The sequence below is a fragment of the Adiantum capillus-veneris genome, chromosome 8 (assembly GCF_014529385.1).
Source record: "Adiantum capillus-veneris isolate H3 chromosome 8, ASM1452938v2, whole genome shotgun sequence".
Lineage (NCBI taxonomy): Eukaryota > Viridiplantae > Streptophyta > Polypodiopsida > Polypodiales > Pteridaceae > Adiantum > Adiantum capillus-veneris.
This window is the reverse complement of record NC_140938.1, coordinates 118720103-118734016: the sequence shown is the minus strand read 5'-3', so window position 1 is coordinate 118734016 and position 13914 is coordinate 118720103. Positions and strand designations below refer to the sequence as shown.

The 13914-nt window shown below is 42.0% G+C and overlaps 3 protein-coding genes and 1 pseudogene across 4 annotated transcripts; 1 reads left to right on the top strand and 3 right to left on the bottom strand.

Moving 5' to 3' along the window:
• The first annotated feature begins 961 nt into the window (after positions 1 to 961).
• On the top strand, positions 962 to 4321 carry LOC147452844 (cytochrome P450 709B2-like). The gene is made up of 5 exons (XM_086518438.1): positions 962 to 1449; positions 2504 to 2727; positions 2867 to 3105; positions 3194 to 3584; positions 3790 to 4321. Exons 1-5 carry the CDS (start codon positions 1131 to 1133, stop codon positions 4216 to 4218), a joined length of 1602 nt encoding a protein of 533 aa, XP_086374564.1. The 5' UTR covers positions 962 to 1130; the 3' UTR covers positions 4219 to 4321.
• A 3168-nt stretch (positions 4322 to 7489) lies between these two features.
• Positions 7490 to 7933, bottom strand: LOC147452843 (uncharacterized). Its single transcript, XM_086519305.1, has one exon. It carries the CDS (start codon positions 7931 to 7933, stop codon positions 7490 to 7492), a length of 444 nt encoding a protein of 147 aa, XP_086375431.1.
• A 417-nt stretch (positions 7934 to 8350) lies between these two features.
• LOC147452842 (uncharacterized) lies at positions 8351 to 10075 on the bottom strand. Its single transcript, XM_086519304.1, has one exon. It carries the CDS (start codon positions 10073 to 10075, stop codon positions 8351 to 8353), a length of 1725 nt encoding a protein of 574 aa, XP_086375430.1.
• Positions 10076 to 10177: 102 nt separating this feature from the next.
• On the bottom strand, positions 10178 to 13690 carry LOC147452841 (uncharacterized; annotated as a pseudogene). The gene is made up of 2 exons (XR_015188929.1): positions 11747 to 13690; positions 10178 to 11476 (listed from the first exon to the last, which is right to left on the bottom strand). The product of XR_015188929.1 is annotated as an uncharacterized LOC147452841 (transcript).
• Positions 13691 to 13914: the final 224 nt, after the last annotated feature.

The window sequence follows — 13914 nt, the reverse complement described above, 5'->3', positions numbered from 1 at the left end:
GGCCCAACTATGCCCTCTAAATAAATGCCTACAAAACTATACCTCTGGAGTGGTCATGCACGACAAAGTTTTGCCATAACACATGCACGTGGAGGTGGAAATTACATAGATGACAGACACGTGCTGGTAGAGAAAGAGAGAGAGAGAGTGTGCGCAGTTTCTGTGGCCCCATACTCTACGCACCAAAACCCACGCAAGTGCTACATAGGCACATTTTAGACTATAATCACTATCAAGCTTTCATTAGTCGCATCATTAAAGGTTGACCCAGTTACAAACGGGACTTGGCATAGTAACAATTAAGCAGACATAGTGCTACCAGGCCAACCACGACACTAAGTGACACATAACATTAAAGAGGGGGGGGGGGGGGGGGGGGGGGGGGGGGGGAAGCATGCGGGGAGCGAGGCAGATTAAACCCGGACGCACGGCAAGTCAACGCGAAAAAGAACCCGGGCGGCAACTCGACTTGAACCCAGGGCCTCGTCGCCTAGATTGTGACGCATGGGGTAACCATCCCACCCGCGCGCACATGTTGTACCCATGGCCCGGGTTTTTGAGGTTTTATATTTAAAACATAGGCGTTGCCCGGGTTTAATCTGTGGCCGGGTTTAGTTTTTAAGTGCCCATCTACGGCTGCAACCTCTCCGATTTTCGTGCGCGCACTTCTCTGCCCTCGATCCCCTTACCCCCCTCCTCATTAATACTATGTGTTATTTAGTCCTGAGGCCATGCTAACCTGTTTCCCATCGTGTGACCATGAGGGAGGCACAATTATCACCTTATTACCGAGTGAAGATTGTGTTCACTTTGCCATGTAGGATACCAAATTCCAATCCTCGAAAAGTTCAGACCTTCCTCGATTTTATCAGTTAAGGTGGGCCGGTGGCGCGACATTTTTCAAACTTTCAGAGACTTTGAGATCTGTACTGACGGCAGGGTCTGGCTTCTGGAAGCAAGCATGCGTATAGGCCTAGGGCTCTCGACCGAGAAAAGAGAGAGCATCTTCAAGAATAAACGTGGCGAGAGAAGAGCAACTTGCTTTGAGACTAAATTGAGAACACGAGGTGGAGAGAGCGCGAGAAACAAAGAGAAGGACAGAGCTCCTCTCACCTAGGCTTAGTGCGCTGATGATGATCGCGATAATGGGGTATTCTCTTCCCGAGCTGCATTATTTTGACGTTGCTTTGGCACTTTTGATTGCTGTGTTTGGGACTCCTTTGTTCTATGCCATCTACACACTGTTGTTGAAATGGCGCACTGTGCAACGGACCCGTCAGATGTTCGAGGCACAAGGTGTCAAGTGTTTGCCTCGTCCCCTCCTCTATGGTAACATGCTGGAGTTTGTCGCCCTCAAAGCAAAGACCCGTTCCCAACCGATGCCCGAAATTTCCCATTACATTGCCCCTCGTATCTTACCTCACCTCTACCTGTGGTCTAAAACCCATGGTAAGATTGCTTCCGAGTGTTTTCTTTTCGTTCTTCATTTCTCAGAGATACAGGCGCATAGAGATTGTCTGAGGCATGAATCTGACAATATTCTTGAAAGGTCATCCTGGCTCTGGGGGACCATTTATTCTGTTCATATGCTTGTCTAGATTTTGGTTTAGCTGATTTAATAATGAGGGAAAAGCCCAATCTTTACGAAAAGAATGTTGAGATAGGGAGATATACTTGTCTTTTGGGGCATTGGCATTCTTTCAATTGCATGTAATGGAACTGCAGCGCACCAGTGGTGGGCAATAGTTTCTTTACACAGAAAGAAAATGCGATTCAAGAAGTTTTTGTCTACATGGAAAATCTGGATTCAACGTGATTGGTCGATGCGGACTCAGAAGGCTGGTTGGATGGGTATTGTTCAATGCCCAGCATCATATCCATCGGCGGGTCTGTTCAGAGCAAATACCTATCTGAAGTACAAGGCATTTTCGACCAAGTGCTTGCATTGCTTTGAGTGCTTGGCTGCATAAGGATCAAAGGCATGTTAATGGGCCATCTTGTTCTTTTAGGAATTTGGAGATGTGTTCGCAGAAATCTAGTCATCTTAAAACATGTTCAAAGAGTTGTGCCCTTTTCCGTGATAGGCAGAGTGATTACATGGTGTATTTTTAGACTTGATTGTTTCACAATAATGGTTTGGATTTGTTGTATGGTGGTCACAACTCCCACAACTTCATGGAAAAAAATATCTTAAAGGCTCTGATATTGAACAAAATATCTTAAAGGTTCTGATATTAGAGGTAGTTCAGATGCGAGCTTTCACACAATTAGCTAGATCACCTGGGGACGAAGTGGGGACCTGCTCGAGAGTAATGGACTGGTTATACAGAGGGATTTAGTAGGGTTTTTCCAAATAATCACAACTTCTCAGTAGAAATTGGTGTTCATAGCTCATCAAGCATGTGCGTGAAGTGGTAGGATGCTTTGCAGTGTCATGTGGACAGCTCATTAAACATGTATGTGTCTCACCATTGATCTCTATTATTGCGTCTTCATTGCTCAGGTGAGCAGTTTGTCTATTGGTTCGGTTTCCAACCTCGATACATTCTCAAAGACCCAGAGCAGGCTAAGGAACTCTTGTCAACCAAATCGGGGCATTTTAGAAAGCCTCGTGGTAGGCCTGAAACCAGAGACCTAGGAGGAAATGGTCTTGTTGCTTTGCATGGGGAGAAATGGGCTCAGCACCGACGCATCATAAACCCTGCCTTCTTTCTTGACAAGTTGAAGGTAAACCTTGTCTTAACTCTTTCACCTTCCAATGCTTTTGGCTCTGTGCGCGTGTGCATGTGTGTGTTGTTTAAAGATAAGTGATTTGTTTCTTATATTTCCATGACAATAATTGTGTAATGGTTATTTGCAAGTTTAGGCCATGGCCCCAATAATGGGATCATTAACGGTTGAGATGACAAAGAGATGGGAATCTCGAGTCAAAGCAAAGGAGGCCATTGATGTTGCTGAAGAGTTTAGGACCGTGACAGCTGACATTATTGCACACACAGCATTTGGGAGCAGTTTTGCAGAAGGCAAGGTAGTGTTCGATTTGCAACACAAGCAGCAAGTATTGTTTTCCAAGCTGAATGCAACTGCATATATTCCGGGATCACGGTAAGGTGGCCAAATCACATTTTTACCTTACTGAAATTTTAATGAGGGTTAAAGAGAGTCCATTTGATTGTCAGAATCTATGGTGCAGGTTTTTTCCAACTGCACAAAATAGCTATCGCAAGAACTTGAAAAAAAGAATTCATGAAGTGCTCGGCCAAATCATCCAAAAGCGTATGGTGTTGGGTGAAGGAGCTCGTGGAGATATATATGGAAATGACTTGCTTGGTTTAATGCTGGCAGCCAACAAAGGGGAGCTGCATGGAAATCAAAAGAACTTGAGCATGGGACTTGATGAGCTCATTGATGAGTGCAAGACCTTCTTTTTCGCAGGACATGAGACAACAGCTACTCTCTTGACTTTCATGTTTCTGCTGCTGGCCAACCATCCAGAGTGGCAAGAACGCCTGAGAGAGGAAGTTTTTGAGGTTTGCGGAAAGACGGAGCTGCCAACAGCGGAATCACTGAACCATCTGAAGCTTGTAAGTCAGAAATCAATACCGCAGCCCATTCATTGTGCAATAAAGCGAGGAAACTTTCCGTCACTAGCTTTTGCACATGAGCCAGGCATGTGTGTTTGTGCGTTGTTTATGGTCTCAACATAATGCGTGAGCATATGGTAGGAATATAAATAGACCCATCTTTGGGTCATAGGAAATGCTCAGTCTTGTTGTTACTCTTTTGCAGGTAGGTATGGTTATGAATGAGTCACTAAGATTGTATCCTCCAGCTGTGGCTGTGTTCAGGCAGACAGACACTGACATAAAATTGGGGGAGACATATATCCCGGCAGGTACTGTTATTATAGTGCCAATAATTGCATGGCAACAGGATGAACGGTACTGGGGATCCGATGCAAAGGAGTTCCATCCTGAGAGATTTGAAGAGGGCATTTTAAAGGCTTGCAAAGTGCCTGGGGCATATTTGCCTTTTTCATTTGGGCCACGAAATTGCATAGGCCAGCTGTTTGCCAATATTGAGGCCAAGATGGTGGTTGCAACCATCTTGCAACGCTACCGTTTCCGCTTGTCTCCTGAGTACAAGCATGCCCCCACTGTTGTTCTTACCATAAGACCCGAATTTGGAATGCCCATACTTTTTGAAAAACTTGAGTAACTAGCTTGTACATCTTAGCATCTTGTATTAACGCATTGCATCCACTTGTACACATGAAAATACATCGAAGTTCATAAAGGAAGTTCTTGGGAATTGTATGTTATCACCCTAGTAGTATGTGAGCTTCTCCTTCGCCTGTTCGCTCACATTGGAAAAATGATGGTTTCTGTCTGGAAAAATTTCCAGGCTTTTTTTGCAAGTAGACTGCGCATTCTCTGGTTCTAGTTCAAATCGTGTCAAGGATGCCCTCTACAGTTGAAATAGCTGCACAATATGTGTGTTGTTCTTTTGGCTTGCATCAAGCAATTTCACCTATCCCATGCTTAGATTGCATGAAGCTGAATGTACCCTTTTGGTGAGACTGATATTTGTAGACTATGGTCTGTTTCCGTTTGAGTTGCATCGTGTCCATGTGTAAGCAAGCATTCACCACAAACATTCCTCTTGTATTATCTACAAATATGCAGGTCTTGGTCCCCTCCATTGTCATTTGTTACATCCTTTGTAATTTCTTTTGAGCAACAAGCGGAGAGGGTCGCACTTTGTTATAGAGGAACTTTCCCTATTGTAGTGGCATTTATTTCCTATCTTTTTATTTTAAAGAAGTAGGGCTGACATTTGTTTCCTATCTTTTCAAAGAGAGGCATTGAGTAGTGGGTCACATAGATTGTTTCCTCTTCTGTAGACCAGTACAGTGCTTTGTTGGCATGTAGTGTTGGCATTCTAATGTAGAAGATTGTGTGATTGTTTACCAAATTTCTCTCCACAAATTATCAGCACAAGTTTATCTAGGAATATGTTTGTTTACCTCCTCTTTTTGTCAAGTTGTCTTTAAGTCGAGTGCCCCCCTTTGGATCTTTTTTTTGCTGATAGCCTTGCAGTTAGTTTGTGTGTGTGTGTGTGTGTGAGAGAGAGAGAGAGAGAGAGAGAGAGAGAGGTTTTTGCCAAGCACACATAGGAAGAGACTTATGCAGTTGTGAAACTGGGGCATTCAGTAGAAATATCTTCAAATATGAAGAAAATGAGTTAGAATTCATTGACTTCGAAGAGATGGGCCAGGCTTAGAAGGGACATGAGTTTGTAGCATAGCAATGTCAGTAGTCGATTGTGCTTTCCCCAATGGTTATTATTTCTTAAGGGTCTTTAGAATTCGCTTTGCTTTTGTTAAAAGATTAGCCCAAAAATTCCAAATTTTGGTGGTTTAAAACTAGTCTTGCTTGGTGGGCCTTGCTATGTAACATCTATAGAATACAGGAGCACATATGGAAATTGACATTTAACATCATTGACATTTAACATCTGAAGGAAGAAGCAGCATGACTATTTCGCCACAAAGAAATATGGCGCTTGGTTTTTTTTTTTAGTTTAAATGGGAGGACCCAAAATTGATTTAAATATGGAACAATAGAGATTGATTTGAGTTTTTTTATCAATGAATGAATAATAGTACTTGATATAAATATTGCGAATGTTTTCTGTGCACAATATTTGAGGGGAAAGAGAGGAAAAGGATAGTGTTAGCAGACAGAGAAAAATCAGATTTCATTAAGACGTCCAAGAAAGCGACGAGGATAATCTAGATTGTTATTTTTTGTTTCAAGAACATGTATTGCTTGCAGTGAGGGGGATGAGCTCGTAGAATATTATATCCAAATGAACTTGTACTACTATGTGTATTGATGAATGTTTTTTCTAATGTGCGTGCTACATGTAAATTCTTGGAGATGGAAAGTATGTCAAAAATGAAGTTTTCTTCGAATGGTTGGTAGCGATTAACGTCGGATCGCATTTTGGAAGGTGATTGTCGAATGTGCTCTGCTTTCCGTCTTTCAAAATTGTTTGTGACACCTATGTACTTTCGTCCGTTTTGGGGGCATGTGATGGAGTAGACGGTGTATTCAATGTCCGTTGTTTTTTGCTCGGTTGATTGTCGTGGTCGAGAAGCAGAACTTGAGGCTTGTTGTCCTGTTCTGCACAACAAAAGCAAGAAAGAAAGAAACGGGATTAATGTAAAATTGCATGTTGAAGCTTGTGAATTTTAGACTATATAATCGAGTGGGGTATTTCTTGATATTTTTTGTCATGGTGGTGTCACCTGTGGGTGGGTTGTCGATGTTGATGAAAGCGTATGGATAGTTACTTCCAAAGCGTGCTTTGTAAACATCCTTGTTGTGTTGTCACGTCAACTTTTGTTCTGTAATTGATGGTGGCTCGTCGTTGCACTGTCTCTTGAAGCTTGCGAAGATCTCACTTGCGTCATTGTTCGTTGTATCTAAGAGGTCCTTGAGCGCGACATCGTAGCCATAGTGCAACATCTCAAGAATGTAGGGCTTTATTGGTGTCTTCAATTGAAGCAGACGATTACCATCCTCGACTGTCATGAGATCCTCGGGCACGTCAATCTCTATAGATAGTTTGCAAATGATCTCTTTCATTAGACCTAGGAAAAAAAGGAGTATTAGAAGGGACAAACAAATTTGTATTTCTTGTAAAAAAGCATGTTTTTTTAATGTTTAAAGCAACGAGAGGAAGGGAAAAAAAGAGAAAATTGCATGTGTGCAGAGCTAACCTGTTGCTCTTTCAATACCCATGCTCTTGTTTTGTTCGAGCTGCTTTACAGATCTGTCTATTAACAATCGTAGTTCAGCATAGTTTGCAAAACCGTTGACGTAAGTGTCCGGCCGGCAACCTACCAGGTTAAGCAAATGCATTTGTCTCTCTGTTGGATACTGATGTGGTTCGATTTGGGGTTTTTTCTTTGAGGCAATGTTTTGCTTGAAAAGGGTAACAAGTCTCTGCAAGGGTATACAAATGCGATCAGTATTTTGTGTGCATTGCAGGATCATAATGTGATATGGTGTATATAGCAATATACCTTTGAATTGCTCATTTTATTCTCTTCGTTATTTATGTTGCCTGCAATGGTGACATGGTTAGAGTTCATACTGGAAAACCAATAGTAGAATTGTGCAGAAGCGATGAGAAAGTGTTCATAAGAATCGAGAGAAAAGTAGAGCGCAAGGTAGCACTACAGAGAGTGCAGTGCAAGTTAATGACAGTTTCAAAAGATCGAAATGGAAGAACTCTTGAGACATCAGTTATATGTGTATAGATTATTTTGTGCACAGATGCTGGAAAACAAAGGCATATGAAAATTTTATGAACTATTAGAGTACATGATTTACTAGGCACCAAAACATTTTTAATGAGTTCTGTGTATAACATGGAGTGGTATAGGGCGAAATATATCAGGAGTCGGTAGATTGAGAATTCAGAGATTTCGACAATCTGTGATTCGCGATAACATGACGTATGCAAGCCCCGGTGCAAATGCATCTCTGAAGATAAGAATAACTTTGGTAGAAATTGTTGCACCCTGTTCCTTGTGTCCAGTCATGGCGTATGCAAGTGTCAATGGGAATGTGGATTTGTGAAACCATGTGCCATTGACTGCAGTTCGTTTATGCTTTGTTCGACGAAGTGCCATCTTTTTACCAGTGCAATGAATGAGAACGACGATAAATATAAGTTGACCTTCGTTGTTATGCGTTATGGCGTCAACAATACATGTTGCACCATTTGCTACACCGATTGTTAAGTCGATGTTTTCAGTGATCATGCAACGAGCCCCAATTGCGATCGAGTCCAGCTCGTTGAACTTAGGGTCTAGGAGCCATTGCTGAAGTACATTTATGTTACCTGCGTTCGTCTTCATGTCAACTTTTGTAATGTCAATTTGATTGTACAACTTATTCAAGGCAAGGTTGTTGTAGTGTTGGACGTCTGATCTATGAGTGCAAATTATTGTAGTGGAGTCGTTGATGTAGTCATGAACATGTGATTCATCTATAATGCATGCTCCCAAGGTACAATTGATCTCATCTGTGGTTGGTCTTCTTTCACGAATAATGGTCAAGAATTGGAGGAGTTCAGGGTCCGTTGCATGTCGTACGGAGCATGACATCTTGTAGAAAGTTGCATGCAGCCAGTGCACCGAGCTTGTGATATGGCATGCTTCACAAAGGTCCCGTGCGTGGTTACAAATTGGGGGCAACTGTGCAAGGTCACCAAGCAAGAGAATACATGTGTTGCTGAAGGGATCTGTCAATGTGCTGCTTCTTACATTGACAATCTATCTTATGATAAGGTCAAAAGTGGTCCGTGTTAACATAGACAGCTCGTCTATGATTATAATATCTGCTTCTTTTATATCCAAATATCGTTCATCGGTTTCATGAATAGAGAGAGGATACTGTTGATTTCTTGTTGGTATCTTGAATTGATAATGGATTGTAGATGCAATGCTGCTTAGTCTTGTTGCTGCAGCTCCGGTCGATGCAGCAAGTATGACGCTCATGTTTCGTCTGACATATTCATATGTCAAATATCTGATAAGATGTGTTTTTCCGCTCCCCGATGTCCCTGTGACGACATGCAAGTCATTCTTGGCATTCAACAATTTGTTGTATATATCGAACTGTTCCGTTGTGAGTTCTGAGTCATTGACAACAGCGAACTCCTTCAATATGGCTAGTGACTTAACTCGATGGTGGTCCATGTATGGGTCATTATCTGTTGAAGATGTAATTGTTTCATTTGCTCTTCGCAATGCAATTTTTTGCAGTATCATATGGACAAGATGATCGATTTGTTCATTGACTAGCATGTTTCTTTGTGTGTACTCTGTAATGTACATCTCCAAGTCCTCATTGCTTTGGATCAAATCCCTTGTCTGACACTCTACGAAGTAAGAGCCCATTGTATTATCAGCTGAAAGAAGCTCTGTCTCTGTTCGGAAGCATACATGACGTAGCAAGATGTTGTAGAAGAAGGCTTCTGTGTGGTGTCCTGGATGGTATTCGGTGAACCTGACCAATCTTTTCTGATGTTTAATGGCATTGCCATAGTTATCCAGCAAAGGTGTAGATTGTGCAGTTTGCCGACTTTTTTCGATAATGTGGTTTTTGTGGTACTCAAAGAATGTCAAGGTTTCAAGCGTGGTTGGTCTAGCACAATACAAATCAACAGGGTGCATCACAACATTGTGTGATTTGGACATGATATGTTGTTTGAGTTCTGGAGGCGATGAATCTATGTAGAATACAGCGTCGCTTTTTGTTATGATTGGAATTTGTAAGCAGTTCAATGCAGCTTCTGTGGCAGAAATTGGCTTAGTCAAAAGAGAAGCAGCTATCAGTTGCAGTTTAATCTTGTTGAGGCCTTCCAAACCCAATTTGGTCGCTGCTTCTGCAGATATGTTCAATGGTCCAATATCTTCAGTCTTCATTGTGTACTTGAGTAGATAATACGACAAAGATGAATTTGTGACACGTTGGATATTCATATGAGCGCCCCAAAGTAGAAGAACAGTTGAATGGTACGGAACCACATTTCGATCATCGTGAGTTGGCCGATAGTACATCCACTTCAAGGAATGGGAATCTAGAGATGGACAAGGATTTGGCTGAATGTTGTATGGAAATCCGTACTTGCATTTGCCGTTGTGGCTGTGGACGTGACATACATCGCGACATACATGCATTTGTTTCTTAAGGACGAGCTCACGAAGTGTGATTGCATGCATTTCATTAGCAAATGAAATAGGAATATGAGCAGAAATCTCTGTTGCTGTTTGCTCGATGTCGTTCTCATCCACCCATAGGATGACATGGGCATGAAGAAATCCTCTGTTTTGGATCTCGTACCGTACAAGGTGGTGATGAATTCGGCCTAGGATCTGGTTTCCTTGTAAGATATAGCGATTCATGAACTGTTTTAATCGATTGTGAAAGAGCAATGCACATTCAACTGGACAATCTTTCCAAGAGAACTCAACATTGAATGTCCGAGCTATCATCTCGATTGTACGGATCTCATTCCATTTTGTGGCGGTCACTTCATCAGCTGTGAAATGAATATGTTTGGCAAACCCCATGCATCAACCATGGTGATCGAATCCTTTAATGAACGTCTATGCCAGGATGGACTGCCAGCAATTGTCGCTGGGAGATTGAAGCGGAATATGTTCCTTATGGCTTCCTCGTCATTTGCATTCTTGTGTGCTCTTTTGTACTTGTCGATATCTCTCTGCAGAATGGTGGTTGTTGTACTGTTCATGATCAAAATTGCCTGTTTCAGCTGGTACATTAGCAGGAGGTATGGCTTGTACAATGTATACAAAGAGAATAGGGTGTGAATTCTTATTCGAATGTAGTCACTGAATCGAATCTGCCCATTGTACTGGCCATGTCCATAAGGAAAGAAGAACGGAAAAAGAGCTGACTCTATTGTGATGTCTTTGAAATCTGATATCCGGCTTGGCAGGCCATTGTACATGAAGGAAGCAACACGGTTGAGAAGCATATCTCCGTTATGGAGCTGTATGGAACCAAACTCATGCGTGTCGTATGTAGTATATGCGTGCTGTCTTGATGGCTCAGCCAATGTTTCCAAAATCGAGAAGCTGTTTTCATTCCGAGATTGCTCCATCAAGTCAAAGGGTTGTACCTCTGAATGACAACGGATTATTTCTCCTAGAACCTCTTCAGACAATATGCACAACCCTATTCTTTTGTGTGGTCATTCGGCCATGCACTTATATCTCTGCAATATGGGATTGTTCTTGATATTGAAAGCCAGGACATCTGAAATGCTTGAGGAGGATAGCTGATGACTTGTAGAGTGTAGACTAGCAGCACTCGACCAAGATATTAGTGGGCTATCTAGCAATGATCTTCGCTCTAGTAATCCTCGTGCTATTGCGTGTGTAGTTTTTGTCACACTGATTGATACATCTATAATGCTAAGCAGTTGTGTGTGTATTTGTCGAGCAGAGAGAATACGTTCTATGTAGTCAGGTGCATGAATGGCAACATATCTTTGATGGGAATTAGTTGTTTTACAAGAAGTACACGTCGTCCATGAGTATTTGACTTCAGCGTGTTCCAAAGCGCTCAACAATAATACTGAAGTGAATGCAGCAGGACTGTCTACTTCATTTGTCTGACGGCCTCGTTTGTCGTTGTACGTGAAGTTTGTCACCGTGCAAGAAGGACATAGTTCTAGATTGTGAGCGAGGATGTTACATTGCATGATCCAATCTTTATATAATGGAGTAATTTCAAACCATGACCTAGCATATGGACGGTGAGCTGCTTTCAACTTGGCTGCAGTTCTTGGCTGCAGTCTGCAGTTCGTTTCCTGGCATCATGACGCTTGGATTGTAACCTTGTAGGCCTTGAGAACTTCATATTGATACCTAGTATGGGAGAAATGAGGACAAATATAGTATGGCATCAATTGTTTAGGTGAAAAGTAAAGATGCAAAAACTTGGATTTATGATTGCAATATACTGCATGTGTTTACTAGTCAAAGAGTTGTATGTATAATTAATATATGTAGATGTTGGTCAACATCGATTGTATACTTATGAGATTAGTATGCAAGTAAAGAAAACTGAAGGAACCAAGCTACAAAATTCTAAAACAAGCAAATCGATAAAGCATCAATGATTGTAATTTAAAATACCGTGCTTCACTGACTTGAAATGTGTTTTCGGATTGTCCAAGCTACACGCCGATATTTGGCTCGAGCTACAGAAAAGGAATGTGAATAGTTAAACATTTCATCTTATAGTGAAGTGCCATAAATTGAAGATGTTAAGTAAATAGTGCACGGCATGCAGAAGTGCCATACAAAAGTATGGTGGAGAGTTGGCACCGTGGTCTCTCCAAAAGTTATAAGAAACGGAAGCGGTGCCCTGCCCCGTAGCGTTTATGTGTTGCGCCAAGCAAACGCGTAGTCATGGGGAGTTGGATGGAAAAAACGAACCTTGCAGTGTAGTCCAGCTAGAGTACTGTTTGTGCTACAGTCCAAATGTCCAGTGTTGTGAGTATATGTTCTCTCTACAGGACACAAAATAGGGATTAGCATAATACAGGGCATGCAAGGAAATAAAAGATTTCAGATTTCATTCAATGATCATTTGGCAGTCGAGACAACAGTAATAGACACGGGCATGAATCTCAGTCTCTCTCACACATGGCATCAGTTTGATCTAGTTCTATTGAAATAGAAGATGTCAGATTTGAATCGATGATCAACTGGCAAAATCCTATGTATTCTCTTTGAGTGGAAAAGGCCTGCTCTAGTGCTATTGAAACAGAAGATATCAGATTTCAATCGATGGTCATTTAGCATAATCTAGAATCGAGTCAATAGTAACAGACACGGGCTCTCTCTCTCTCTCTCTCTCTCTCTCTCACACACACACACACACACACACACACACATACACAGACAGCATCGGTCTATCTAGTCCTACTAAAATAAAAGATTTCACATTTTAATCGATGTTTAATTGGCATATTACTATCTCTCTCTCTCTCTCTCTCTCTCTCTCTCTCTCTGTCATGGCACAGGTCACCCCAAAGTCAGATACATATGTAGGTTCATTACACTGACTTCCAACAAGACATTCCATACTTTCACTTGTTAAAGGGCTCGACCAACTCAAAAACATGCTACATACACTCTACAACCATTTTCATGGCTAACCCCAAGTACCTTTCTCTTGTCCACTAGGCTAGATTTCTTTTTAGAGCAGCTTATGCGACCTCTCCACTTGTTGCCGTCCTTATTATCTGCAATAAGGCTGAGCCAATCACCACAAACACAAAAAAAGCGCAAGACAATAGGCCCCACGGGATAGTCATTGCCTCGCTTGATGCTTGTGTATATTATTCTGGAACTTGGCACTTTTCCGTTCTGCCAAGCGCTTAGAGGTAGTCATATTTGACGACCACGACGACGAAGTTGGCACGGTGAAGGATGCAGGATACGCTCGAAATCTGTGTGCTCTCTCTCTCTCTCTCTTTATCTCTCTCTGTCATGGCGAACTTTTTACTTGGTTAATGAGCATAAAATCTCTCTCTTTACTTGGTTCATGGCGACAAGCATAATCTCTCTCTCTCTCTCTCTCTCTCTCTCTCTCTCTTTTTCTATGTCTATGTCTATGTCTCTCTCTCCCCCATGGAAAAGTGGTTTAGTGCTATTCAATTATTGCGAACCTGATGCTGCAAACGGGCCTGATGCTGTGGACGCGAAGTGATGCTGCAAACGTGCCGCTGCGGACGTCCCTGCTGCATTGATGCTTCCTGCGGATGCGCACTGATGCTGCAAACGGGCCTGATGCGATGTTGCGTACGTCCCTGCTGCACTGACGATTTTGCGAACTTGCGGACCTGATGCAGTGTTACTCACAGTGTGGCTACTGCGGAGTTGCTCTGCGGACTTGAACTTGCTTGTCAGCGTTGCATCGAACTCCTGCACTGCTTTATTGTTCGATGGCTGGGCGACGTAGAGCTTTTCATGGCAGCGTTTTTTTTAAAAGCTTTTCATGGCAGCGTTTTTTTTTTACTTGCCACGTGGAGCCTTGTGCATCCAGAAACTGGAAAGAGCTGACCTTTGGCTCACCAAGTAAATATAAATTGCCAAAAGTACTATGTACCATGCCATTTTTGGGAAAAATTTAAAAGATTCGCCCCAAATCCTATACTTATAGGATTATGTATAAGACATATTCGTCAACCATCTATACTTGCAAGTTCTTGAAGAGTCTTATTTTACCTTGGTCTTGAGATGCCTATTTATCTTCAAAAATATAAGAGTCCATATCTACATTGAAAGGCTACTAC

Bases quoted from the DNA above. Each gene is read 5' to 3' on its own strand.
- LOC147452844 (XM_086518438.1), top strand. From the start codon at position 1,131: ATGATGATCGCGATAATGGGGTATTCTCTTCCCGAGCTGCATTATTTT. The intron at 1,450-2,503 runs GTAAGATTGCTT...TTCATTGCTCAG, and splicing joins CCTGTGGTCTAAAACCCATG to GTGAGCAGTTTGTCTATTGG. The intron at 2,728-2,866 runs GTAAACCTTGTC...TTGCAAGTTTAG, and splicing joins TCTTTCTTGACAAGTTGAAG to GCCATGGCCCCAATAATGGG.
- LOC147452842 (XM_086519304.1), bottom strand. From the start codon at position 10,075: ATGATAGCTCGGACATTCAATGTTGAGTTCTCTTGGAAAGATTGTCCA.
- LOC147452843 (XM_086519305.1), bottom strand. From the start codon at position 7,933: ATGAAGACGAACGCAGGTAACATAAATGTACTTCAGCAATGGCTCCTA.